Source organism: Mesoplodon mirus (genome assembly GCF_964341445.2).
Source record: "Mesoplodon mirus genome assembly, chromosome: 6".
In the NCBI taxonomy this organism is placed as follows: Eukaryota; Metazoa; Chordata; class Mammalia; order Artiodactyla; family Ziphiidae; genus Mesoplodon; species Mesoplodon mirus.
Window position 1 is genome coordinate 135758167 of NC_138982.1, and position 27915 is coordinate 135786081.

Sequence of the window (27915 nt, forward strand, 5' to 3'; positions counted from 1 at the left end):
TAATAAAAAACAATATCCATATTTATTACATTAATAAAAGACTAACATCTTATTTTCACCCTTCTATGCATTGCCTTTTTCATAACTTAAATGACCTTTTCTCTTTGAGTATCATAAACCAACAGCTGCTCACACACTCAACATGTCCAAATAATATTGTGTATCACAAACTAGACAGTAGGACACCCTTTCAGCTGACTCTGTCCTTTCAGTATCATCCCTGCTACTTTCAACTTTTTTTTTTTGGTTTCTGTCAACCACATATTTCAGACACACTTTGATTCTTCCTATCTGAAGATATTGAATCAGCTACCTTCCATGGTGTCCAGGTTCCTTTTAGTGGATATTAGTGTCTAAATAAGGGCTAGAAAATTGTATTTCTAAAGTCATAAACTCTTATTGATTTTTCTAATTTACCCTGGTACCAGCTTCTACTTTTATTACAGTATATGATTTTATCGACCAATAACATTTTCCTTTATATCTTCTAACTTTCTAAAACCTGCATAGGACAGTTTGGCATATACATAATAGGTGCTTATTATGTTGAGTGAGCTCTCTAGAAAAAAGTGAGTCAGTTGTTTCTGCAGCAAAGACACCTATGTGAAATGATGTACCTGGACATCATGTGATGGCAGTTGCTGACTACAGTCAAGGAGAGGTAGGGTGATGTTGGCCAGCTGCCTGGGGAAACTGACTTGCACCAGAGGCAGTGATGAGGGTCTCTTGGCAAAGGTGTCTGTCCTTTTTCCTGGCACTCTGCTTCTCTTGACCCTCTACTCTTTCCTGTATTAAGGCGAGAGTTTACTCTCTTCTGTATGTAACTACTGTAAGAGTCCTGTGCCATTAAGTTTTGAGTTTAAGCTCCAAGGGAGGACTTGAACAGGGCTTCGAGGTACCCTTCCAGTAAGGTGCCCCCCTGTTGGGCAGGCAGAGCTCTTAGGCCACCCTGAAGGTGGCTCAGCAGTCTAAGGCTGGCTGGCTGCCTATGGGCCAGGTGGCCATTCCCTGTTTGCTCAGCTACGACAAAAATGTGGTCCTGTGTGTAGGGTCAGGCACATGTGGCCCAGTATGTCAACCTAGACCTCCCGGTTCCAGAACTGCATATCCACGTTAGAAATGACTGGCTAGAGTGGGAAATCATGCAGTCCCATTATACCCTTTACTAGTCTGAGTAGATTGCCTTCCATCCTCCCAAACTGTGAAGCTAAAATCTGGGTATTACAAAAATTGTCAATTATTATAGGAATGTGTAATGATATTTCAAAGTACAAAGAACACTATCCCTCAGAAATGGGAGCTACCTCAAAATTTTATGACACCAACCTAGGATCAGAATAATTAGAGAAGTCTCAATTCAAATCAGTACAGATATACAATATGGGGAAGAGATATTAACTTATTAGACTTATTAGCTCTTCAAAAAAGAATATAAGAAAGATTAAGTTTTGGTATCTTATTTGGCTGAAAGTAAAGGGAATTCTGAATGCCTGTTTTGATGATGAACAAAAAGGCCCCAAACAGGTAAAACCTGAAAGACCACTGGAAGCAATACATATATGTCTTAGATGTCTTTCAGGCTGAGTCCATGATAAAAGTCACCCTGCAAGCAGCTAGAATTCTTTCAAAGCTGGTTCCATTCTTGGATTAGGATGCTTCACTCCTCTTTGACCCAACAGATCTTGCCATTTTCCCCAAGCCGTACAGTTCCACTGGCCACCAGCTGCAGGGCTGAGGGAAATATTTTATGTTCTGCTAATTTTACTCTTTCAGATAGAGTTTCAACAGTGTCACCCCTCTTCACTGGAACAGCTTCTTGTAAAATAATTTGTCCAGCATCTACATCTTCCTGGAAAAGAATGTGAGAAAGTTTTGAACATTACTTCTGCCAAGTACAATTTACATTAAATACGAATAAGATTTTGGTAGAAAGAGACACACTCACAGCTACAAAGTGCACGGTGCACCCAGTGACGGTGACCCCGGCATCCAGGACTTGTTCATGGGCATTTGAACCCTTAAACGAAGGGAGCAAGGATGGGTGGATGTTGAGCATTTTCCCTGGAAATTAATTAAAACATAGTGGTCAGAATTTAAAAGCCCTATGTATTCTGTCAAAGGAACATACGCTTTCCTGTCTAGAATCAGGAGTCAATAGGAGCAAGGTTTTTCTAGGATGGGTGTTTTCTTTGTCAAAGACAGAAATGAGGAAAAGTGAAATACACGTTCTCATCCAAGGAGGCGCTGGGAGCAGCAGGTTTCTGCCTTGCACAGCTGAAGACACACCGAGGGGCTTCTGAACAGGCGCCTGCACTGACTCAAAGCTGGATGGCAAGGGTTCTAATCCGGATCATAGGGCTCTTGAAGAAAATTCACCTTGTCCCTGGCACATAATACTAGAAAGACAGGAGGTTCCTGCGTAGTGTCTATGTGCTTGACTTCTAACCATGAAGCAGCACGTTCACACATGACTAATCCACAGATGCCGGATTAGTCAGTGTGTGTGCCTTATGTCACCAAAAGCATTGCCTGTGGTATATTACACCACAGTGCTCTAACTATATTCACTTAAGAAAACAAACTCTCCGAAGAGGAAATACATTTATTGACCAAATATGTGCACAAAAAAGAACCACAGGAAGCAGTCAAAACTTCTGTGGGAAAGGCATTAACAGCAGATACTACATTATCTGGCAACAGTGCCTTCCTTTCCATCTTCTGGCAATGGTTCACAGTTCCTCAGAAGAGGAACTCTATTTTGGGATACAGAGAGTCACCTTCTCTTGCTTCTAAACACGTAAAAAAGTCTCGTCCCAATATTTATCCAGAAGGTGAAACAGTATGTTTGCAGTAATGTGAAACCAACCTAAGCTACGTTAGAAACCGTAATTATAGCAGGCCAAGGAAAACTGATAGAGAGAGCAGGATAATAAATCATTATTCTTTGGGCTAAAGGCAAAGGAAATACAGTTATGACGTGTGTCAAAATAAACCGTCACAGTAAGCATGACTGGGATTGTTTGGCAAGTTAACCACCCTATAGCCCATTTTCAGTCAATTCCTCAATGTAGTATCAAACAATTTTTGCTTACCATTCCATTTTCTGACAAAGGGGCCAGATAAAATTCTCATGAATCCTGCAAGACAGACTATGTCTGTGGAGAACTCTTCAAGGACTTGGTCTACTGTAGTGTCAAATGCTACACGATTTTTATATAATTTATGATTTATTACCTAGAATAGAAAAAGATAGGTACAATCTGTTTCCAACAAATTACCAAAAATAATTTAAAACTCAACCTTTACATAGACCATACTTCACCTCCTTCTGAAGATACACGTGATGTCAAGAATTAAGGAATGGACAGGATGAGTATAAAGGCAAGCCCAGCACCCACCCCAAATCCAGGCATCCAAAGAACACTTGGGGGCAGATTATGAGTTTAAATAATCCTGAAAGATACTTTTCAAAGTAACTTACTCTGGTGGGAATTCCGGCTCTTTCTGCTTTGTCTAAGCCAGCCACTGCAGCTTTGTTGGAGATCACAACAACAATGTGTGCAGAGCTACGTGGCTCCCTGGTACTGTCTATGAGAGCTTGGAGGTTTGATCCTGAAAAAGGGAGAAAAACACAGGTGAGGGCACACTTCTTTAAAACGTTTATACCATTTTGAATAGGGAATGGTCAAGATTTTTGTATAACAATGGCTTAGAAAAGATTGGCAAAATATGTGAGGCTTTAAAATTCCGTTCCTCTTAGAATAATGGATTAGTATCTTGCAAAAACATAGGCACTCCTGGTTCAAGGATATGTAATTGCTCCTGCAAAATAATATGATTTAGCATAGCAGTAGAAACAGTATAAAACTGATTTTAAAACTGGTTGATGAGGAATAAGCTACTTAATTAAGCAAGAAAAAAAATCAACCCTCTGAAGAAGAATAAACCACTATGACCCTTACAGTAGTTTCTTTGCTTTACCATCAACTTGGGTCTAAAGTATATTGAAACCTTAAAATAGACTTGTAAGGCAATTATACTTCTGGGAAAGTTAACCTAAAGAAATAACCAGATATGCACTTACAAACTTATTGTATATTTAAAAGAATGTTTATAGCAATGTTACTTAAAACAGTGGATGGAATTCCCTGGCCGTCCAGTGGTTAGGACTCTGCTCTCACTGCTGAGGGCCTGGGTTCAATCCCTGGTCGGGGAACTAAGATCCCACAAGCCGCATGGTGTGGTGCAAATAAAAAAAATAAAAAATAAAAAAGAAAGGAAAAAAGAATCATACTATATCCATCCATAGGAGAGAATACAATGCTCTTAGTACTTTACCCCGCTGTCCATAAGAGTCAAACACAAATTTTGTATTGTTACTATTAACAATTTAAAAAAGGCTCAACTGTCCTAAGACTTTTCAACTACAAGCTATGATTCAAAAGAAGTTGGAATTTCCATTCTGTCTTTTCTAGCTTCTCTCTCTTCGACCATCTTCCCAACACCCTCTACTTTTCCTTTAGAAGCTGCTTCAAATGCCTGGGAAAAGTGGAAAGACTGAGGATGTAGAGAAGATAACACTCCTTAATGATACCTAGCCCCAGTACTGAGAGTGTTCTCGCAGGCGGAAGGAGGGTTTTTTTTTGGGGGGAGGGGGTGGTGTGGGTGGGAGAAAAGGAAGAGCATTTCTACAGCTCTGTAGTAAAGAGGAAGCCACATCTCACCTGTTCCAGATATTAAGACAGCTACTCTTGCCTTTTTTGGTTGAACAGAGAAATGATTTTTCAGGGTGCCATTCTCCAATACTGATCCATTTATTTGCATGGTTTCAATCAGATGCTTGACTTTCACACGAGGAGAACCTTTGTTTCAAACACACCCAATAAATAAAAAAAGAACAAGACCAACTGTGAATTTTTCTTTTTTTTTTTTGAACAACAGTGAATTAACAGTAATATGGAAAGAGAAGTGTTCTATAAAAACTTGAGTACTGTATCTTATTCTGAAAATAAGATATGCAAGGACTAAAATAATAGGTTTGCTTTACTGATCGTCACTCATTCATACAAACTTCCTGATGGTGAACACATGTAACTGCCCACTTCAACTAAAAGCTACAGCACGATATCTAAACATAAAGTGGGTATGTTACTGCCTGCCAGTGTTCCGTCTCCCCTTTCCCGCAAGTCTTGCATCCACAACACTGCTATGACCTCTTGGCTTCAAGGGTAGGCATGTGACCCAAGCAAGGCCATTCAAAGACTTGATATAGGATGTTGAGAAAGAGAGGGCCTCTCTTACTGCAATGTGAGTTGAAGGATGTGGGCTCAAGACATCTTTCCGGTATTTGGAAAGCCTGCCTGAAAGTGAAAGCCACACGATAAAGGGATGAAAGGCAGATACAGACAAAATGAACAAGGCTTGACATCTCTGTTAGAGAATCTGAGTTGGTTTTCTGTCAATCTGCCAATTTCTAGTACTTCTAACAGAGTTCTGAGTCATACACAGTACTGGTCAGGGTGCTTGCTCACTACTCCTTGAACTGAGCTGAACCACAAAGCAGACCCTGAGACAAGGTCTTACGTGCGAGGTGATTACTTTGGGAAGTGACCCTAGGGAACCAGAATGAGGATGGGCAAGAGCCAATATAAGAGTGTGTTATTAAACTGGTCACCACTGTGGGCAATTGGGGCTCGATTCCACTGATACCCTCAAAGGAGCCATGTAGACTGTGCCTCAGAACCGCTCCCTTCTTCTGTCCCTGAAGTGGGCATTTATTCACTGGTTCTCACCCCGCTGGTCAAGGGTTGTCCTGCAGGGTGTAGTTGTGCATATGTGACTGCTACACAGAGGTGTCAGAGCCCTGAGGCAGAAATGAAGAGACGCGTGGTATTGCTGGCATGGGTGTTTTCATGTTACAGCTGTGTAAAGATAGTTGCCGTATCAGTGGCTTGAAATAGAGCAACTAAATAAGGAACAGTTACCTTCAGGACATGCAACCACTCTGCCGATCACCCAGGCTTCTTCCTTGTGCTGCTGAATATCCTGCAGAATCTGCTGTGTCAGATCCTTTGATACCACGAGGGCAGCCCCAATCCCACAGTTAAACGTTCTGGCCATCTCTTCTTCAGAGAGGTGACCTTCCTGCTGTAACCACGAGAAGATCCTGGGGATCCTCCAGGTCTGGGCATCTGAAAACAGGCAAGAGTTGTTCAATTAACCTATTACTGACACAAAGTATAGAAGTATGTACATATACAAACCTATGGAAATTAAAACCAGCACTGCTCTTTTATAGAGGGTAAAACTATAAAGTGGCCTTTCAGAAGTTTTTTTGGGATCCATTTGTACCTCAGACATTAAGAACACCTTTCTTGTCACACTTGGCCAGTATTCACAATTGAGTGAAGTTTTGTGCTGCATTAACTAACTAGATTCTTAGAAATACCCTAATGAATTAGATGCTCTAATGGCTGGATTCCCGTAAAGGTCGGCATACTACCCTTTTGTGAACGTGAAAAAAAAAAAAAATCTAGATCTAGGTGTAAGAACATATCCTCTAATACAACAAATATCTCTAATAAAAAATTTTAGGTAAACCTATATAGACACACACATAAAATTCTTTTTTTTTTTTTTTTTTTTTTTTGGCCCTGCTGCATGGCTTGCAGGATCTTAGTTCCCCGACCAGGGACTGAAACCGGCCACTGCAGTGAAACCACTGAGTCCTAACCACTGGACAACCAGGGAATTCCCAACCAATAAGCTTCCTGGAACAGCAATCTTTACTCATTGTCTCTGTATCTCTGCCATCACCCCCCACTCCAATATATGGGGGGTGGTATCTATCCTCACCAAGATGCTTTTTGACACTGCTAACCAGTGTCATGTTGAAATCCTTGCTCGGAGTTGATGCTTTTACATGGTTTACTGCCTGATTTTGACTATTCTTTTTTTAGAAATTCTACCTCCGCCAAACTTTAAGGTGGTGGATACTGAGGAACAACCTTTTGGTCCCTCCTATTTGCGATTAACTATTACTATCTGCATATAAGTACCCAACTTAACTTCTGCTCACAAAAACACTACAATAAATACTTCAAAGATTTAAAACACTGTATTTCCACTTCCTATTACAAATCTACTCACCTACTAAACTAGAAACTTGGGACTTCTTTTTTCCTTCTAAGCACAAAATGATTCTCCAATCCGTTTCCCTTCTCTATGCCTTGGTTCAGGTCTCCTTTATCCCCTGCACGGACTATTTAATAACTACCACTTCCCTTCGCAGCATGTTCCTGATTCCATCTTGATAGAGCTTGAGCTTACTGACCCCCTTGGAGAATCTGCTTAAAGAATTTCATCTAAGTCAATTACACGAGGACTTTATGCCTTATAAACATGGCTAATGAAGCAAGAAAAGGTGGAAAAGGGTCAGTCCTGTTTTTTCCCCAAGAAGCCCCAATGATTTAAGAATTTTCCAGGTAGGGACTTCCCTGGTGGTCCAGTGGCTAAGACTCTGCACTCCCAATGCAGGGGGCCCGGGTTTGATCCCTTGTCAGGGAACTAGATCCCACATGCCGCAACTAAGAGTTCGAATGCCAAAACTAAAGATTCCGCATGCCACAACTAAAAAGATCCTGCATGCCGCACCTAAGACCTGGCACAGCCAAATATATAAATATAATACTAAAAAAAGGAATTTTCCACATAATCATATGTGTACTAACTATCCATAAAGTTTCCTTCCACAATGTATTTTTTCTCATAACAGTTTTCTGAGCAAACGTTCTTTTTAGCAATCTTACCTAAATCCACCCCAAATTTCTGAGGTAGGACTCTGGGGATGTTTTCTAGCAATCCCCCACCGGTAATATGTGCAAAGGCCTTAACATGTCCTGAACGCAGGACAGGTAACAGTGAATGGCTGTAGATTCTGGTTGGAGTTAGAAGTAAGTCACCTGTATATTAGGAAGATGAGACAAAAACTTAGTCTATGAATATAAAACCAAAACATACGCAGTTTGTTCCATTCTAACTTTAAGTAACGAAAGCCTAACCCAACTAAGTGGTTGCTCAGACATTCCCAAGCAGGAGAGTTTAAATGTGAGTATGTTTACCTAAGGCCTGGCCACCACAGCCATCAGGTGCTGGAGAGGAGTACTGAAGGGAAGATTTCGCTACAATTTTCCTCACAAGGCTAAATCCATTGCTGTGAAGACCAGATGAAGCTATTCCAATAACAGCGTCCCCTTCAGTGATTCTTTCCAGGTGAGGGAGTTTCTGATCCCGCTCCATTGCACCAACGGCAAAACCGGCTAGATCATACTCTCCAGGAGGGTACATGTCAGGCATTTCTGCCGTTTCACCTCCTGGCAGAAAGAGAAAACAAGAGCAAAGAAATCACCGAATACTTATAAACCTGTCTAGGAAGTAGTGACACCAGCTACTCTTCATATGAACAATTAAACAAAAGCTGTATTCTGCAAACATCTAAGCATGATTTCAGGGGAAACAGCACTAATTTCCACAAAGGGTGAATATAGCCTCCAAACATTATTTTTACGGATGAATACTCAGTTGAATATAACACCATTTCTCTAGCAGTTAGTTTCAGAAATGCTTTCACCTGTATTTGATCTTTACAATCACTCTATGTTCCAATAATGGTACAGGCTTAGAGAAGTGATTTAATCAGACCTGCCAAACTCTAAATGCCCTGGCCTAAAAAATATGTCATAGTTCATATTACCACCATATTGTGTAAAGACAGGGTCTAGGCAGGCAGATCCAAATTAGGAACTGTTCTAAAAGATGGTTGAAAGGCAATTTTGGCTTTTGGGACATACTTGTCCACAGAAATGGTAATATAAAATAGGTAGTTTTGTTCCTTGGTCAACCTACAAATTAATTTTGTTCAGAATTCTCAGGTATGTATTTAATATTTCTGTAAACCTTGGGTATATTTTATTCTTAGTGTCATTTCTGTGGGAAAATAAGGCTTAGTTAAGACTCAGAAAGCCAAGAACCGATCTGCCTCTGCTGCAGGGCCATAAGGAGGAAACAACCCCCTACCCTGTCTGTCCAGGAGGCCACTGAGAGAGATGGGAGTGAAATGGTGGCTAAGGATCAGGGAGAAGATAAGGCCTGGGCGATGGTGGAGGAGTATGAGTCTCAGTCTGGGGACCAAGCCTTGAGGGGAGGGTTCGAGGGCCCAAAGGTCTCAGTTGTCCTTAGGTGGTATCATCTGTATTTTACTTGCCTCGTCTTGTGACACACAGTTTGTCTCGTTAGGTATACTGGTAACCGATCATGTTTGTACATAGGGCTGAAATACATAAGAAGGATGTGTGATTAAAATGGACGGTCATACCGAGGAGAGCACATCCGGCTTTTTTACAAGCTTTAGCGATTCCAGCAACAACAGCTTCAGTCGTACTGGGGTCCAGTTTTCCACAGGAAAAGTAATCGAGGAAAAAGAGGGGCTCCGCTCCTTGTGCCAGAATATCATTTACACACATCGCAACCAAATCTTGACCAATGGTTTCATGTTTATGGCACTGCTGGGCAATCTACAGAAGAATATAAACATCCACATAAGAGAATAAGCTCCAAACTATATCTTGTCAATTATCAGTGGAGGCTAACAATATCACTGACTTTTGGCTATGTGCTCTGAACACCTAAAGACAAAAGAACACTAAATTCCGATAAGCTACTTGGTCCGAAAGTATTCCCTTTTTTCCCCTAAGATAACCCTTCTATCCGGATATAGCCTCACCAACACTGTGTTATTAGAAACACGTAGCTATTGTAGCCAACTGTATGATTACTTGGTGTGGTTCTCTTTAGTGCATATATGTCAAGAGGGGAAAGATATGTATTTAGTTTATTTATTTATGGCTGCGTTGGGTCTTTGTCGCTGCACGTGGGCTGTTGTGGCGAGCAGGGGCTACTCTTCATCGCGCTGCGCGGGCTTCTCATTGCAGTGGCTTCTCCTGTTGTGGAGCACAGGCTCTAGGTGTGCGGGCTTCAGTAGTTGTGGCATGTGGGCTCAGTAGTTGTGGCTTGCGTGCTCTAGAGCGCAGGCTCAGTAGCTGTGGCTCACAGGCTTAGCTGCTCTGCGGCATGTGGGATCTTCCCGGACCAGGGCTTGAACCCTTGTCCCCTGCATTGGCAGGCAGATTCTTAACCACTGCGCCACCAGGGAAGTCCCGAAAGATGTGTATTTGATACACAGTAAATTCTTTCATATCTTTCGTAAAAGGCCTTTACTCACATAGGTGTCTGATTACCTTCAGTTTAGTTCCAACACCATCTGTTCCACAGGCGAGAAGAGGATCGTTGAAACCGGCTGCTTTCAAATCAAAAAGACCAGCAAAACCTCCAAGATCAACATCACAGCCTGTTGGAGAGAAAATGAATTACTTGCTGCATTTCAACAGCGAAGAGTTGATCAAGAAAGCAGATATTAAAGGGGTATACATATCCTTTTGAGTTTAAGATCATGGATAAGAAATGCTTTTAATGTTAGAGGTAAGAAAGCGGAACACTACGAGTTTGGCTTAAATAGGGCAAGACTTACAGCAACTTGGCATTAATCGGGAACATTTTCCTCAGTAAACTACAAAGCACAAAGCAATACACAATGTTTGTCACAGTTAATGAACTAGCAAAGGACAGACTCTGACTTACCTGGTCTGGAGGTGGCTTTTGCTAAAGGCTTAATTTTCTCGACCAGCATATTTCCAGCTGCAATGTCTACCCCAGATTCCTTGTAAGTCAGGCCCCTAAAGAGTTTAAAAAAACAAAGACATCACCTAAATGCCAGGGAAGAATTATTTTAACCTTAAAATATTATTCAAAGCAGAAGATATCACTAGTGATTTTCATATCCCCCAGTACACTGGGCCATATCTAGATACTTTGATTTAGCTGGTCTAGGGCAGGTCCTAGGAATTGAAATGTGTTTAAACAACCTCCTCAGTTGATCACCACTATTTGGAACTTCACTATTTATAACTACTTCTCTAACTTAACTATTTCTTCCAAAAGTACTTGTCACAGGCAGTTAAATATACCAATATTTGGCCGTAATATTTCTCTGTTCAATTTTGGTATGGGAAGGAAAGGAGCGCCAAAACGGAGTCAAAAAAGTGAAAATTGGGATTATAAGAACTCTACAAAGAAATCCCTCAATAAGGAAACTGAGCCCTTACTGCAATAATAGAGAACTGTATGTTTCCTTATAACTAAAGACAGTAAGAAATAAGATTTTAAAAACTCTAAAAAAAAGCAAAACCAGGTAATGATATTCAGTGCATCATTTCCATCTATAACAGTGCCAACAAGTTGGAACAGTACATTTAGAGATAAAGTTTATAAATGGCAATGTGACTTCATTAGTCTTGCCTTACAAAAATGACAACTCTGGACTAGTGGGATTCAGGGATACATGAAGAAATATGTCAAGTTTTATTGGAAGCAAGGTGCCAGGGTACAGACTTGAGAGAAATTTGGCAGTTAACTCCAATAAAGTTAGCAGTCTGGGGTCACGCTTATATAGGAAACGAAGTTCTACTAGTTAAAAACAACTCTTTTGTCAGATAGCAATTGGCACTGTAGCCTCTCATCTTCATCTTTTAAGAATCAGACGAGTATTAAGATTTCAAGTCACTTGAAATAGGTCATTTCAATAGAATCTAGTCATTTTAAAATAAAAAATAAAATTTTAGCATGGTATTTTAATGTTCAAAAAAAATTCCATTATTTAACCTTAAAAAATTTGCCTATCAGTAACAGTGTAACTTGAATTAAGTTGCTAAAAATTTCCCATTTTGTCCTAAAACACATTTATTTCTCATAGATGAACTCAATGAGCAATAGTAATTGTGATGAGATCAAAATACCCACATTTGCAGTTAATAGTTCATTGATTTTACAAAGGAATAGTTAGTTGTATATGACAATAAATGAATCAATAAAGGGTTACAAAATACATTTCAGTAATAAATATAAATGCAGTGACCAAATGAGATGGCCAAAATTTATAGTACAATCAAATAAAGTTGCAAAGTTAGACGACCAATATTTTCATCCTGAATTCTTTAACAAAATCATGAACTAAGATAAATACAACAGGGATTTCCCTGGTGACGCAGTGGTTAAGAATCTGCCTGCCAATGCAGGGACACAGGTTCGCGCCCTGGTCCGGGAAGATCCCACATGCGCGGAGCAACTAAGCCCGTGTGCCATGGCTACTGAACCTCTGCTCTAGAGCTTGAGAGCCACAAATGCTGAGCCCGCGTGCCACAACTACTGAAGCCTGTGTACCTAGAGCCTGCTCTCTGTAACAAGAAGCCTGCGCACCACAACAAAGAATAGCCCCTACTCGCCACAACTAGAGAAAGCCCACGTGCAGCAATGAAGACTCAATGCAGCCAAAAATAAATAAGTAAAAAAATTTATATAAAAAAAGATAAATACAACAGTAATATATAAATATATGATAACTCAAGGGAAAAAAAATCCCTTCCCCCTTCTTTATTGATGAATAATTGACAACTGATTGCATATATCTAAAATGTATAATGTGAAAAAATCTTTCAACAGCACTGATCTTATTGAGCTTTTCAAACATGAGCTACCATGAAGTTTTTTCCATTTCATTTGAATATTGCTGTAACTAGTAGTTTCAATTCAAACTAAATGCAAATCAAAATCAGATCAGTCGGGCTTCCCTGGTGGCACAGTGGTTAAGAATCCGCCTGCCGATGCAGGGGACACGAGTTCGAGCCCTGGTCTGGGAAGATCCCACATGCCACGGAGCACCTAAGCCCGTGAGCCACAACTACTGAGCCTGCACTCTAGAACCCGCAAGCCTCAACTGCTGAAGCCTGTGCACCTACAGCCTGTGCTCCACAACGAGAGGCCACCGCAATGAGAAGCCCGAGTACCGCAACGAAGAGTAGCCCGTGCACCACAACGAAGAGTAGCCCCCGCTCACCACAACTAGAGAAAGCCCACACCAGCAACGAAGACCCAACACAGCCAAAGATAAAATAAATAAATAATTTATATACATATAAAAAAATCAGATCAGACTCATAGAGTTAAGAATACAGAATGACTTAGTACAGGGTTAATGGAGTTTTCTACATCACCATTTATGCCAGTTCTGAAGCTGTGCTATAACCACCTTGGTCAGAAGTTTACCTGGGCTGCTGGAGGAAAGCTATGGCACGATAGCCAATGTCCTTCCTGTAAATGGCTCCCTCAAACTTTACAGCAGCTAGTCCTTTCTTGGCTCCTTCAAGGGCTGAGATGAGATTTTCCCGGATGGCCGTTACTGTAAGGACCCTACCCCCGTTAGTCACCACTTTGCCATCTTTTAGGGCAGTGCCTGCTTGGAACACCTCTAGTCCTAAAGCTTGAGCCTCAGGAAACCCTGTAAGAGAGCATATTTGACATATCAATTGCAGTAATAATATTCTACACTGTGGCTTATAATTTTCATAAGTTTTTTTTTAAATAAAATCTTTATTTCACTTAAATGAATCTTCACAAGAATCCTATCAGAAAGGAATTAATGTAATATAATAGTAAATACAGCCTTTCTCCTAAGAACAGTCTGTTCTGCTCTAGGGTGACCACTGTATTACTAAAACCTTGTGTTATCATAAATCTTATGTAAGAATGATTATTTCAATAAGGCAGGAAAAAAAAGAAGCTAAGCCCTGAAAAGTTTGAAACTAGAAGCATAAAGTTATTTTCTCCTGAAAAGTTAAAAAAAAAAAATTAACAAAACCTAAACATCATGAATAAATCCTGCATTTTTTTTTTTTTTTTTGCGGTATGTGGGCCTCTCACTGTTGTGGCCTCTCCCGTTGCGGAGCACAGGCTCCGGACGCGCAGGCTCAGCGGCCATGGCTCACGAGCCCAGCCGCTCCGCGGCATGTGGGATCTTCCCGGACTGGGGCATGAACCCGTGTCCCCTGCATCGGCAGGTGGACGCTCAACCACTGCGCCACCAGGGAAGCCCTAAATCCTGCATTTGATCACATTTTTTACTGAAGAGTAAAAGAATACCTTTTTGCTTTATCATAGCCAACTAAATAAAGTTGCTTTCTTTTTTAAAAAAACCAATAAGATCATTGCAATGCAAAACATATTCTCAATCTTTTCCCTAATGCAACAATTGTAAAATTTTAAGACAAATATGATTTAAATTAGGTTTTGGGCTCAGCCTAAAAGAAAATCCCTGGCTTTATTTTTTCTTTTGGCTGCGTTGGGTCTTTGTTGCTGTGTGCGGGCTTTCTCTGGTTGCAGCGAGTGGGCTCAGTAGTTGCGATGCGCGGGCTCTAGGGCATGCAGGCTTCAGTAGTTGTGGCTCATGGGCTCAGTAGTTGTGACTTGCGGCCTCTAGGGCACATGCTCAGTACTTGTGGTGCACAGGCTTAGTTCCTCTGCGGCAAGTGGGGTCTTCATGGACCAGGGATCAAATCCGTGTCCCCTGCACTGGCAGGCGGATTCTTAACTACTGTGTCACCAGGGAAGTCCCCTGGCTTCATTTTCTTTTGAATTAGTTTTAAGATCTCACATATGTATTTTACATTTAAAATATTATTAGACTGTGTTTTCTAAATTCTGAAATGACCAACACGGGCAGTTTATACAAAGACAACCTCTTAATTAAAAAGAAATTTTTTTTTCCTTATTAATTTATTTATTTTTGGCTGAGTTGGGTCTTTGCTGCTGTGTGCGGGCTTCCTCTAGTTGTGGTGAGCAGGGGCTACTCTTTATTGTGGTGCGCGGGCTTCTCACTGAGGTGGTTTCTCTTGTTGCCGAGCACGGCCTCTAAGCTCATGGGCTCTAGAGCACAGGCTCAACAGTTGAGGTGCACAGGCTTAGTTGCTCCGTGGCATGTGGGATCTTCCCGGACCAGGGCTCGAACACATGTCCCCTGCATTGGCAGACGGATTCTTATCCACTGTGCCAGCAGGAAAGTCCCCCCAAAAAAACTCTCATATCCCTAGTTTGTCCTTTTCCATTTCTCTTTTAGCACCATATTTGGTAATCTGTTAATACACATCTTACCTAGGTGTTTTTTTTTTTTTTTTTGCTGTATCAAATTTTCTTTAAAACAACTTTTTTATTATAGTTGATTTATAATATCGTGTCTTCTAGAGGTGTTTTTATTCTTATTTTTTCAAAATATTTATATTTTATTTATTTATTTTGGCTGCTCTGGGTCTTAGTTGCGGCATGCAGGCTCCTAGTTGTGGCACGTGTGCGGGATCTAGTTCCCTGACCAGGGATCGAACCTGGGCCCCCTGTATTGGGAGCGCAGTCTTACCCAATGGACCACCAGGGAGGTCCCTCCAGGTGTTTTTATAACATAGGGGCGTTTAGTCACAGGTACTCAAGTATCTGGTGGTATCAGTAACACCCAATATTGGGGTGTCAGAAATAACTGACTCCTGTCACCCCAATCTTAGGGAAATTTCACCAATACAAAAGATCTTGATTCTATCCCTTCCCTTTCTTCATTTTAAAAGGCAATCAGGGCTTTCCTGGTGGTGCAGTGGTTGAGAATCTGCCTGCCAATGCAGGGGACACGGGTTCGAGCCCTGGTCTGGGAAGATCCCACATGCCGCGGAGCAACTGGGCCCGTGAGCCACAACTGCTGAGCCTGCGCGTCTGGAGCCTGTGCTCCGCAACAAGAGAGGCCGCGACAGTGAGAAGCCCGCGCACCGTGATGAAGAGTGGCCCCCGCTCGCCGCAACTAGAGAAAGCCCTCGCACAGAAACGAAGACCCAACACAGCCAAAAATAAATAAATAAATAAATTTATATATTAAAAAAAAAAGGCAATCAGCTCCTAACTGCCCAGCTGCCATGTGTGGGATGCACAGGGCAACGGACTTACTGTCTGGGTAAGACAGTAAATAGGGTGTTTGAATCAAACACAGTATTGGGGTATTAAGGGAGGCCAAATGACAGCCTACTAGGGATTTTAAAGGTCTGGTGTTGGCCTTATCGTGCTGGAACTTATTTAGCATTTTAAAACACTGCTTTATCTAACATCATTTAACTAGATGCCTCACCTCCTATAAGGAGAAACAGAAGAGAAGGCTATACTTCTGAAACTTTTAATTCTGCCATCAAAGTGACCATGGGGTGCACTGCAAACTGGGGGGTTAATTTGTGATCATTCAGAGATCAAGCCCTGAAATGTTCTCCTTGATGTAATTTATATTAAAGTTCCTCCAACTCTCATACATTCCTATCATCTTCCTGGCTCTTGGAGGATGGACGAGAAAGGCAGCACTGGGTGATTCTCTGGAAACTTAGCTAGGCCCACTTAAGTCTTCACTGTGCAGGAAGAGAAACGGACGGCAGTTCTTTAAATACAGTAATTTTGGATATCTGGACACCCATATCCAACAAGCAACATGCTTATGTTAGAAACCCGTGAAAGGTTACTGATGTCTCTAAACCCTTAAAAGGAACACAACATTGAATGGGACAAAGGCCTACTGTGGTACTGGTCACTTGTCACATTGCAATCCAACCTTCTGTTCTCTGATATTCACCTGTTATCTCTACACCCTTGGTGTAGTCTCCTGGATAACCTTTACTTGCCATGACCACAGTTACGGCAGTGCGGTTGTCAAGCCAAACAGGCAGAGATGTGCAGAGCAGGCCATCTAAGGTAGACTGAATCACTTCATAAAGGTCACTTTTAAGAAGTGGGAGGATCACCTGGAAAAACATAATCAACACAGCAACTGGGAGAAATTTCAGTTGTCCTTAGACATTTTATTCACTGGGATACCAGAACTTGCATATGTTTCTCAAAGGTAATTATTTCAAGGCTGATAAATCCTAAGATTAAAACAGCACACATATTCTACAAAGTAACACTTTATATTATTATCTTTATTACTCACTTGGCACTCTGGATCACCAAAACGGCAATTAAACTCCAGAACTTTTGGGCCATCCTTGGTCAGCATTATACCAGCATAGAGGATACCTTCGTTAAAAAATGGAAAAAAAAAATCTATAATGAAGACACTGTATTGCGACTATGAAAATCAGACTATAAACTTATAGTACTGAAAGTTTTGGAATGACCATAACAAATGTTATAACAGTAGTCAATTAGAAAAAGAAAATGGTGGGCTTCCCTGGTGGCACAGTGGTTAAGAATCCACCTGCCAATGCAGGGGACACGGGTTCGAGCCCTGCTGGGAAGATCCCACAGGCCGCGGAGCAACTAAGCCCATGCACCACATCTACCGAGCCTGCACTCTAGAGCCCACGAGCCACAACTACTGAGCCTGTGTGCCACAACTACTGAAGCCCGGGCACCTAGAGCCCGAGCTCCGCAACAAGAGAAGCCACCGCAATGAGAAGCCCGTGCACCGCAACGAAGAGTAGCCCCTGCTTGCAGCAACTAGAGAAAGCCGCGCGCAGCAACAAAGACCCAATGCGGCCAATAATAAATAATAAATAAATAAATAAATTTATAAAAAAAGAAAATGGTGTAAACTTACTCTATAAATAATGTCCACAATGACATCAATATGCTTACCTGTGTATGGCACACCCTCCTGCTGCATGCCATCCACTGTCCTCTGAAGAATAGTATTTTTAATTTTTAGCAACAAATCCTTAGAAACCTGGGGGACATAGAGACTTATTTAAATGTAACTGGTATTAAATTGAAAAAGTCCTCGCCCACACTGAGCCTCCTTTGTATACTTACAGTATATTCTATGCACACCTCATTAGCCTATAAATCGAGAATCTAGAGTTTATAAATTAATTGTAGAAATTATTGCACACACATGCTGCAACTAAGAATCCACATGCTGCAACTGAGACCCAGTGCAGCCAAAATAAATAAATATCTAAAAGGCACTATATTATTAGCACAAACAATTATAACTATCAGCAGTGAAAGGAAATGGGTGAGTTTCTGAAGTGCTAATCTATTTATAATATGCTCAATGCATATTTTTCATAAACATTGTCAAGGAATTGTTTGGAAACATGCTCTATCCATTATGAAGTAGAAAGACTAGAAGAACAAATGATAGTCTGACTTGATTCTCAATTCGCCATACCCGCTCTTACTGAGCACTTGTGTATAGGGCCCTGGATATCCAGAGATGAATAAGGAGGGGCTAGAAGGATCTGTTCAATCGATATTTAAGTTAGTTCCTCAAAGGCTTTTAGAAAGGGTTAATTTTAGAGTGAGACCAGAAGAGACACTTTTCATTTAACAGGAAAACCAATTTGCTGATTAGTAATATCATTTACAGAAAAAAAAAAAAAACAGAAAAGTGTCTAAGAGCTCTTTGAGAAGAACAAACAATGACTCCTGAACTTCAGCTGAGCCTCTGGGAAGTACCTGAGGTGCTGGACAATAGGCTCCCATTCCCCCTGTGTTGGGGCCCTGATCTCCCTCCAGCAATCGCTTATGGTCCTGTGCTGGGGGCATGGGGGCCACAGTCTTTCCATCAGTGAAGCACAGACACTGTAGAGAAAACAAACAGTCCATTTAACCTTAAATGCCAAAAAGTAAAAAAGTAATTTAATAAGGAGAACTATATGTACCTTAACTCTAATTAGAGGAAGTTTTCTTTTTTAAAGTAAAATGATTTAAAACATAAATAACCCTAAGTTTCCTAGATCGAGAATCAAAAGATCCTGTATACTCTGTTCTGAAGGATCTGTAATTTTTGAGCTACGTTGGTGGGGGGAAATATCCAGCTACTCTCAGAGTAAAAAATTTCAACCTTTCCCCTGTTTAAATAATGGGTGATATAAGTCCAATTTGCCTACTGCTACACTGGGGATGATTAAAAGATAAATTCTTCAGACTTCCCTGGTGGTGCAGTGGTTAGGACTCTGCCTGCCAATGCAGGAGACACGGGTTCGAGCCCTGTTCTGGGAAGGTCCCACATGCTGCGGAGAAAACTAAGCCCATGTGCCACAACTACTGAGCCTGTGCTCTAGAGCCTGCAAGCCACAACTGAGCCCAAGAGCCACAATCACTGAGGCCGTGTGCCACAACTACTGAAGCCCGCACACCTAGAGCCCGTGCTCTGCAACAAGAGAAGCCACCGCAATGAGAAGCCCGCACACTGCAACAAACAGTAGCCCCTGCTCTCAGCAACTAGAAAAAGCCCACGCAGCAACGAAGACCCAATGCAGCCAAAAATAAATAAATAAATAAATAAGTTTATATATTTTTAAAAAAGAAGATAAATTCTTTTTTCATTTGTAGCTGAAATACTAAACGTATACAAATTCCTGTGTAACTGCTCAGTTTATGCTCTTGTATGAGGCGACCAGAGTAAACCAAGCCTTTTTTGGGATCATAGGTCAGATAACACAGCTTATACTCTGTAAAAGTCCAAAAGATGAATATACGTACAGACACCTCTTCTCCTTCAAGAAGTTCTTCAATGACAGTTGTTTCTCCAGCTTCTCCAAAAGCTTTATCCTTATTGTCGATAAAAACAAAACAAAGAGAAATAAATTATAAGCTTTTATTATTTACTTAATTGGCTGTTGTCATTTTGCACCATTTGTATTATGAACCAACGCACTAGTATTATAATTTCTCTTTCTCTTTCTGAAAGCTGCAAAGGAACATATATGAATGTTCCCTATTTTTATTTTATTTTATTTATTTATTTGTGGCTGCACTGGGTCTTCAGTGGTGCACGCAGGCTTTTCTCTGGTTGCCCCGAGTTGGGGCTACTCTTCATTGTGGTGCGTGGGCTTCAGTAGTTGTGGCTCGCGGGCTCTAGAGCGCAGGCTCGGTAGTTGTGGCACATGGGCTTAGTTGCTCCGCGGCATGTGGGATCTTCCCGGACCAGGGCTTGAACCCGTGTCCCCTGGACTGGCAGTCAGATTCTTAACCACTATGCCACAAGGGAGGTCCGAATGTTTCCTATTTTCAGAGTTGCAATGATGTAGAGTTAGCACTGGTACAGATGAGATGAACACATCATTAAAACTCTTCTGGGGATCCAGCTTTCCAGTTTCAAATAAGGTTAACAGAAAAACAGATGTTTTCATCATTACCATTTAACTCTTATTTCTGACTTATAATTATGTTTGCTTACGATAATTATACTAATGTCTGTGAAAACAGATTTCCACAAGGTGGAGAAACCCACAACAACCAAGAAGGATCATAAAAGCAAAGTATATTAATTCATTGCTTCACTTTTCTTAGACCTGAGACACAAAGGATAAATGCTTTTTTTGTCCTCATGGGTTGTTGAGTATTTATTTATATGTTCTGTAGTCTGAGGACTTTCTACCTTTCAGAGCAGACAACAAAGGATGCTAAACAGAACTTACTTGCAAAGAACAGAATCATAGTTTAGCCATCAGTGTAGATGTGTAATAACCCTTTTATAGAGATGGATTATAATACATAGTACTATGAAAAATAACTGTGTTTGCTATACGTTTTCCTTGCCTTGAGGAATATTTGTAAGCTTAGCAGTATTTATCCAGTGTGACTAGAAAATTATAAACCTTTTAAGAGGGGTCGACTTACCTGCATGATCTCCTGTACAGCTTTGCAGGCCTCTTCTTTGCTCTTTGCGACAACTACCCCTTTCCCAGCTGCAAGACCACTGGCCTTCACAACCAAAGCGGGGAAGTCTGCACTGTGAAGACAGAGTAAATTTCAATATCCAATAAATCTTTAAGATTCAAAAGTTGAAAATGCTTTGGGATTGTGTAATGATATGCTATAGCAGCAACTGAAAAGCAGAAAAAAAAACAAACCTGCTAACACCATTCTGATGTACTTCCTGCCAGGATTTTTTTTTTCCTATGTATTCCTTTATAGTTGTGGTCATATGGTACATACAGTTTTGCTTTTCTCACTTATCATGAGATCATATAAGCAAAATCTTTGGGGGAAAACAGCAGTTGCATAGCATGAATATGGAATGACCTTTTAAGATACAATACAAAGTAATGAATCATGCCCTCCTTCAAGTAAAAGATGTAGCTGTATAAGACCAATATAAGCATGGATACACAGATCATTTCTCCAAGTACACATAAGAAACTGTTGTTGGTAGTTTCTTCCGTTGAGTAGAACTGGAGATCTAGAAGGAGACTTACCCAAAGTAAGTAACAAAATTGTTACTTGGAAGGTATCTGGCTACTAGGAAATAATAAAATTCAATGTAGGATGAAGAAAAAACAAAGCATGAAACTGACCCAACTAAAAAGAAAACATACCAGGTAAAAAGGAAAAGTGTCAACAAAAATAGGGGGCAAAGGCATGTATCTACCAACATTCATTTATTGCTCAATGTTCTCCATATAATAGAGAACAGGATGTTTAATTTTAAGATTTAGGATTGAACAGTGGTGGCAGAAGGCCAAGTGATGATTCCTCACTCTAGTTAATTATTGATGAAAAAAATCACTATCCTTTATGTGGTAAGATGCCACTGTGTCAATTTGGCTAAGAGGGAACGCCTATAGAACCAAATGTATCCTTTTCCCCTAGAAACTATTCAGCAACAAACATTAAAACATTTATCTTAAAAAAAAATTTATCTTTCTGCAAGGCCGCAAGAGTAAATCCCATTTTATTTTGATGTTGGAAAAAGGCAATTTACATCCTATGAGTTTTCCCCTAGAATTATCTTACTATAAACTCGTAACATAAAAGTGACCCGTATATTCAAATATCATATAACAAGTGCCCTTCACAGGCTATCTTCTATTTACCTCATAATGAAGCAGCAGGCTTCTTCAGCTTTGGTGAAAGCTCTCCACTGTGCAGTTGGGATTCCATGTCGGTCCATAAACTCTTTGGCAAATCTCTTGCTGGACTCTAACTGAGCTGCTTCTGCTGTAGGGCCAAAGCACCGCACTCCTGCAGATGTCAGGCTCCCAACAATTCCTAGGGATGGAAACAAGCAGCCATAGCCCAGCTCTCTGCAGGCCCTTTTCATTCTGAAGAATTAGGATCAGGCTAAATATACACTGAGATGAGGCAAACGGCAGAGAATAACTACGTTTTTCATGTTTTCTATCGGATATAAACAAAATGCTACTGACACATGATTCAAATCCAACAAAAATCATGTGTGATATCCAAATATATGGATTATTAAATAGACACCAGAATAGAGCAGAATAAAAACAAAATATTTCCCACAGCTGCAAATTTGATCTCATTCAAATTTAGTCTTATGCATACTACTGATGCTTGGGGGGGGGGTGAAAAATCCTAGAATCCATAAATTTCAAGAGGGTGAAAGCTTTTTCAGTGTATATTAGAAATCCTCATCTGTAAAATGTATTAGACGAGATGATCTCCAAGCTCCTGTTAGCACAGTGTATACCATAATAATCAACAGAAATGAATTTTACCAGCAGCCAGAGGTGCCTCTGGTCCAACAACTACAAATTCAATTTTCTCATCTTTGCAGAACTGTGCAAGGGCAGTGTGATCACTGATTGAGATGTCTGTGAAAAGAAAAAAGAAACAAACCTACCTTGTTTATAAAAATAAAGAATTTTTTTAAATAAGTTAACTGTCTTTCTGAAATGTAAGTACTATACTTTGGTATGCCTATTAATTGTCGGTTTTCTTTTACTGGTACAGATGAGTTTCACCATGAGAAATTCAGAGCACAGTACATCAGGCTAACCAACAAAGCTCAGTTCTCTGCTTTGTTATCACTACAGTGATAGCAGAGAACTGAGTAAGTTTCCCAAGAGCTATAAAGTACTTTCTTGACTATGGTGTTCATGTTGCTAGTGCTGATTGTAAACAAAAAAGTGTATCAGAGAATATACTCAGAAACTGGTCTTTTTTTTTTTTTTTTTTTTTTTTGCAGTACGCGGGCCTCTCACTGTTGTGGCCTCTCCCACTGCGGACCACAGGCTCCGCGGCCATGGCTCACGGGCCCAGCCGCTCCGCGGCATGTGGGATCTTCCCAGACCGGGGCACGAACCCGTGTCCCCTGCATTGGCAGGCGGACTCTCAACCACTGCGCCACCAGGGAAGCCCTGGGCCACCATTCTTAAGCTGGCTGAAGTCTCTGTACATATGTGGTATTTGTGATGTGTAGGGGATAAGTGCAGAAAAGGTAGAGTTCTCAATCTCCAGGAACTGCCTGAGTGGGATAAGGATGGAGTACCATGCACTCTGGGTTAGTAGCTGCAAACACAACTGGGCTGAACAGAGCCAACTACCTCAGCACAGCAAAGGGTGGCAAGAGGAAGATGACACACCTAACCTGTCACTACAAGTGAAAGCAGCCTCATGACAATATTGGGAGATTTTCATGGGCTGGTGTGTATGACATCCATTGCATCTAGATAAAATGTGCCATTTATTTAAAAAAAAAATACAATACCTCACTCCCAGAGTTAAGATCCCAGGGAAGCAGATATTTTCTTGTTTATCTTTTTCTTATTATTTTTGCTCCTATGTACACAATTATCTTCTCCCAGTTGGTAGCTTGCTGGGTCTATGTTCTCTCCATAAATATTATGTGCCACGTAGGGTACTAGGCACAGTGCACACAGTGCAAAGTAAGACAGGAGACACGGGACTTCCCTGGTGGTGCAGTGGTTAAGAATCCACCTGCCAATGCAAGGGACACTGGTTCGAGCCCTGGTCCTAGAAGATCCCACATGCCGCGGAGCAACTAAGCCCGTGCGCCACAACTGCTGAGCCTGTGCTCTAGAGCCCGTGAGCCACGACTACTGAAGCCCGCGCACCTAGAGCCTGTGCTCTGCAACAAGAGAAGTCACCACAATGAGAAGCCCGTTCACCGCAATGAAGTGTAGACCCCACTCGCCACAACTAGAGAAAGCCCACGCGCAGCAGCGAAGACCCATCGCAGCCAAAAATAAATAAATAAATTTATTTTAAAAAAAGACATGTGACTTCCTTGCCCTCATGCAGTTTACATTCTAGGGCTTATGTTCTAGGAGGGGAATGAAGATAGGACACAGACAAGAGAAAAGTAAAAGAAGATACAGATAATAGTTCATGATTGAAAACAAATGAATTGGGGGGTGAACATGCTTTACTTAGAAACTTTAGGAAAGTCCTCTTTGAGAAAGTAACATAAGTTGAGACCTGAATGATGAAGAGCCAGTCATGCTAGGAGTGAGAACAAAGTTCAAGGCAGCTCTGTTTGGGATACTGGCAGGACTGCATGGATAGAGCACGGTGAAAAGAAAACAAGGGCTCTAAAAGATCAGGCTGGAAAGGCAGGCAGAGGCCAGATCACAGAGGGTTTTGTAAGGACAGGAGTTTGAGTTTTATGCTAACTACTATGAGAAGTCACTGAAGAACTTAATGCAGCATAAGAGCTGATCATCTTTTCCTATTTACCAGTGGAAGAGACGAAGGCTGAGATCTATTATGGAGTAAGAATTGCCAGAACTTACATTTAATAGCACTGCTCAATTTTGCATTCCCCAAAATATACACCAAAACACCTTTAACCTATATTAGGCATTTTGTAACTTTTTCAGTGTACATGTTTTATAAGGTTTAAAATAATTTAAGGTAAGAAAATGACACACTCTGAACAACAGGATACCTTAAATTACAACATATGGCAAGTATTCAAATTACCACATAAATTTCTGGGTTAAAAAAAGCATTCGAATCTGAACAGCAATTGACCTTTATAAAGAAGAGATGTGAGTGACAGTTTTATCATTTACAATCGTTCACTTTTACTTCAAAAAAATGATTACCAGTGTTCGAAATCTTTTCAGAGCAGGCAGTGCCTGCATTTCCTGGGGTAACTAACACTTGTTTGACATGATTAGACTGTGCAAGTTTCCAGGCCAGAGTATGTTCCCTTCCTCCATTGCCAATTACAAGCACTCGGGCTGCCATTGCTCAGTCTGCAAAGCAGGAATTCAGCAGGAAAATGAAAGCTGCAGAAAGAAAACCACAGTTGATAGTTTAGAATGCATATACTTTAGAAACCACGATTTCTAAATATGATTTAAGTAGTCATTTGTAATCATACAAATAACATTTTATCCCAGCAATTCATTTGTGAAAAACTAGAATTCATAATTTGAGAAATATGACTGTGTACTCTTAAGGATTAGAGCGGTACTTTAAAGCTCCTTATTTCATTAAAACAAAATCTATGAACAATCACCCTTCTTTGGGCTTCACTTTTACTTATTTATTTTGGCCGTGCTGGGTCTTACCTGCAGCACGTGGGATCTTTGTCACGGCATGCGGAATCTTTTAGTTGCAGCATGCAGACTGCTAGCCGCGGCATGCATGCGGGATCCAGCTACCCGGACCAGGGATTGAACCCTGGCCCCCTGCACTGGGAGGGCAGACTCCCACCCACTGGGCCACCAGGGAAGTCCCTGGGCTTCACTTTTAGAAGATTTAAAAATCATCAAATCTCAGTTAAAAATGAATCTTAATGTTTTACATTTAGACACCAAATTGAAAATAACTTTTTAAACCTTTAGTCTTATAAATAATAGACTTTAAAGTTACAATAAATTCAAATAAATGTTTAAGACTAGAGCCCGTAAAGGGTCAAATAGTAAATATTTTCTGAGGGCCATATAGTCTCTGTTGCAATAACTGAACTCTGCCACTGTAGTATGAAAGCTGCCTTGGACAAGAGACAAATGTGGCCTGGCTATGTCCAGTAAAAACTTACATAAATAGGCAGTTGGCTGTAGGTCATAGTTTGCCTACTTCTGCTCTAAGTAACAGGAAGCTATCAGAGGTTTATAAAGCATAACTGTGGCTGTGTTTCCATAAAACTGTATTTATGGACACTGCAATTTGAATTTTGTATAACTGTCATGTGTCACAGAAACATCACTTTTCCTTTTCTTCCCACAAACATTTAACAATGTAAAAACTATTCTTATTTGGTGGACTGTACAAAAACAGTAGGAAGTATGGGCACAAGAGCAGTAGTTTGCTGACCCCTATTTAAGAAGTTAGTGCAATATGCCAGAAAATTGGTAGAGAAGGCAAAAATCAAATTTGAACACGTCTTGCTTAGTTCTGGCATTTGATCCTGGCCAGGATGGGCAACTATCTCTCAAACTAACAGTGTGACCCTGGTTAAGCTCTTACTACCTGTAATTCAATTTCTTCACATCTTAAAAGGTGGAATTAAGAGAATTTGTCTTATGAGGTCTAGTGAGAATTGAAACATTTATAAACAATTAGTACAATTTCTTACACTCAGCAGTAGTAAATGCTAACCTGCTATATTTTATTTATTACTTTTGCCAAATTGATGCTTTAGGGAGAGAAAGAAATTCTAACAAGAAAAAAAAAAAAGCCAAAGGAATGAATAACTTGTCCCATTCATTTACTGATTTTCAGAAGACATGTAATTATGTAGAAGGCAAACCGATAACAGGAAAAACAAATCAGTTACTTCTCCTGAGATGGTAGCATTACACGTTCAAAGAAAAATATAATTTGATAATATAAAGAAGACGTTTTGAGCACTAACTTCGTGCCAGATGCTATTCTAAATGCTTTCCACGAATTACTTTACTTAAGAATTCTGTGAGGCAGATAGGATTACCATGCCCGCTTTGCAGATAAATAACTAAGGTTCAGTTAGGTTACTTGCTGCAGGTCACATAGATAAGTGGGGATGTAGCCTGGATTCCAACGGAACCAATTTTGCTTCAGATACTCTTTAACAGTTGAAAATATGAGGAAGAAAAAAAATTACTAAATTATCATCTCGGAGAGAAAAACACTATTTTTTTAGTTTAATGGAAAACAGACTTTTGCCGTGTGTATTGAAATATCTGAACTGAACGTATCTTTAAATCTAGAGAAAACATTTATGTTTAGTTTGAATAAGAGCGTCAGTGAAGGGAAATTATCCTGATTACTGCCGCGGATCTCTGAAATAGGATAAGGACTCAGCCTGAGGGAATCTACACCCTGGAGTGGCTAGGAGGCCGCCAGCCAGAGGTGCCTAGGTTTGAGTTAAGGAGTTAAGACTTCGTAGCTGGGATACCTTGAGGGACTTAACCTTCTTGGGCCTCAGTCATCTAAATGGGTAACACGAGGAGAATTAGAGAGCCAGGGAAAGCCATTTCAAAGGACTTGGTGAATTGGGACTTCCCTGGCGGTCCAGTGGTTAAGACTCTGCGCTTCCACTGCAGGGGGCCTGGGTTCCGTCCCTAGTCAGGGAACTTAGATACTGCGTGCTGTGCGGCATTGCCAAAAAAAGGAAAACAAAACAAAACACAAAAGACTGGGTGAATAAAATAAGGTAGAAACCAACTACATAATGGGACTAAGTAATCTGCTAGAGACAAAGGATGCATAATGAAAAATATGCAATTTAGGTGCATGACCTAAAAAACCTAAAAAAAGCATAAAGATGCCAAAAGGCCCCGACATCTTACAAAGCAGAGAAAGTGATAGATCCAATGTAAACCTCAGTTAAAACTGAAAAGCACATGGCCAACCCTCACCCACTGCGATTAAAAATAAGAGGACAATCCCTACCGCCAAACCAGTTCCTACAGTTTCATCCAATTCCTGATAGTAATCCCCAAACCAAACCATAAATGTACTTTCCTGAAAAGCGGAGGAAACTTACCCACGGACCCAAGCGGTCTGAGGGCTCGCACTTAGACCCTCGCTACGCGCTCTGAGCCCACTCGCCCGCCGCGCGCCGGAAGTCAGCCGATGGGATCCGGCGCGCACGCCCCCCGCCCCGCCCCCGGCTGGCTTCGCTTCCCCATTGGTCGGTGCGGCCAGTGGGCCTCACCGCGAGGTAATCAAGAGTGATTCCCTCCGGGTCTCGGGCGCGGCCTGAAACTCCCCCAGAGCAAAGCTCCCAAGCCCTAGCGAGTT

General features: G+C 40.9%; 1 protein-coding gene and 1 long non-coding RNA gene across 4 annotated transcripts in view; one reads left to right on the plus strand and one right to left on the minus strand.

Annotated features, from left to right (window-relative positions):
• The window catches only part of LOC309806110, a 29794-nt gene extending 19380 nt beyond the window's left edge, over window positions 1-10414 (plus strand). For both annotated transcript variants that reach the window (XR_014294344.1, XR_014294345.1), the window contains exon 4: window positions 10330-10414. This is a non-coding gene — a long non-coding RNA (uncharacterized lncRNA). The remainder of the gene's footprint in view (window positions 1-10329) is intronic.
• On the minus strand, window positions 1-27745 carry GART (phosphoribosylglycinamide formyltransferase, phosphoribosylglycinamide synthetase, phosphoribosylaminoimidazole synthetase). Of its 2 annotated transcripts, XM_082624580.1 has the most exons (22): window positions 27659-27745; window positions 24786-24971; window positions 22434-22529; window positions 21786-21960; window positions 20590-20701; window positions 19450-19518; window positions 18421-18546; window positions 17599-17686; window positions 16952-17037; window positions 16595-16763; window positions 13216-13447; window positions 10696-10790; window positions 10296-10405; window positions 9374-9572; window positions 8121-8372; window positions 7809-7961; window positions 5985-6191; window positions 4725-4862; window positions 3482-3612; window positions 3093-3234; window positions 1946-2061; window positions 1-1849 (listed from the first exon to the last, which is right to left on the minus strand). In XM_082624580.1, the coding sequence occupies exons 2-22, from the start codon at window positions 24928-24930 to the stop codon at window positions 1658-1660; spliced, it is 3033 nt and encodes a 1010-aa protein (XP_082480706.1). In that variant the 5' UTR covers window positions 24931-24971; window positions 27659-27745; the 3' UTR covers window positions 1-1657. The 2 variants fall into 2 exon arrangements, with proteins under 2 accessions (XP_082480706.1, XP_082480707.1); XM_082624581.1 differs by lacking the exon at window positions 19450-19518.
• Window positions 27746-27915: the final 170 nt, after the last annotated feature.

What these genes read in the sequence shown, in the direction of transcription:
- GART (XM_082624580.1), bottom strand. Translation starts at nt 24,930, where the DNA reads ATGGCAGCCCGAGTGCTTGTAATTGGCAATGGAGGAAGGGAACATACT. An exon ending in TTGAAGGAGAAGAGGTGTCT is followed by an intron (nt 18,547 to 19,449) that starts GTACGTATATTC and finishes TTTTCTCTACAG; the next exon opens with TGTCTGTGCTTCACTGATGG. An exon ending in CAAGGGTGTAGAGATAACAG is followed by an intron (nt 13,448 to 16,594) that starts GTGAATATCAGA and finishes GCTCTCTTACAG; the next exon opens with GGTTTCCTGAGGCTCAAGCT.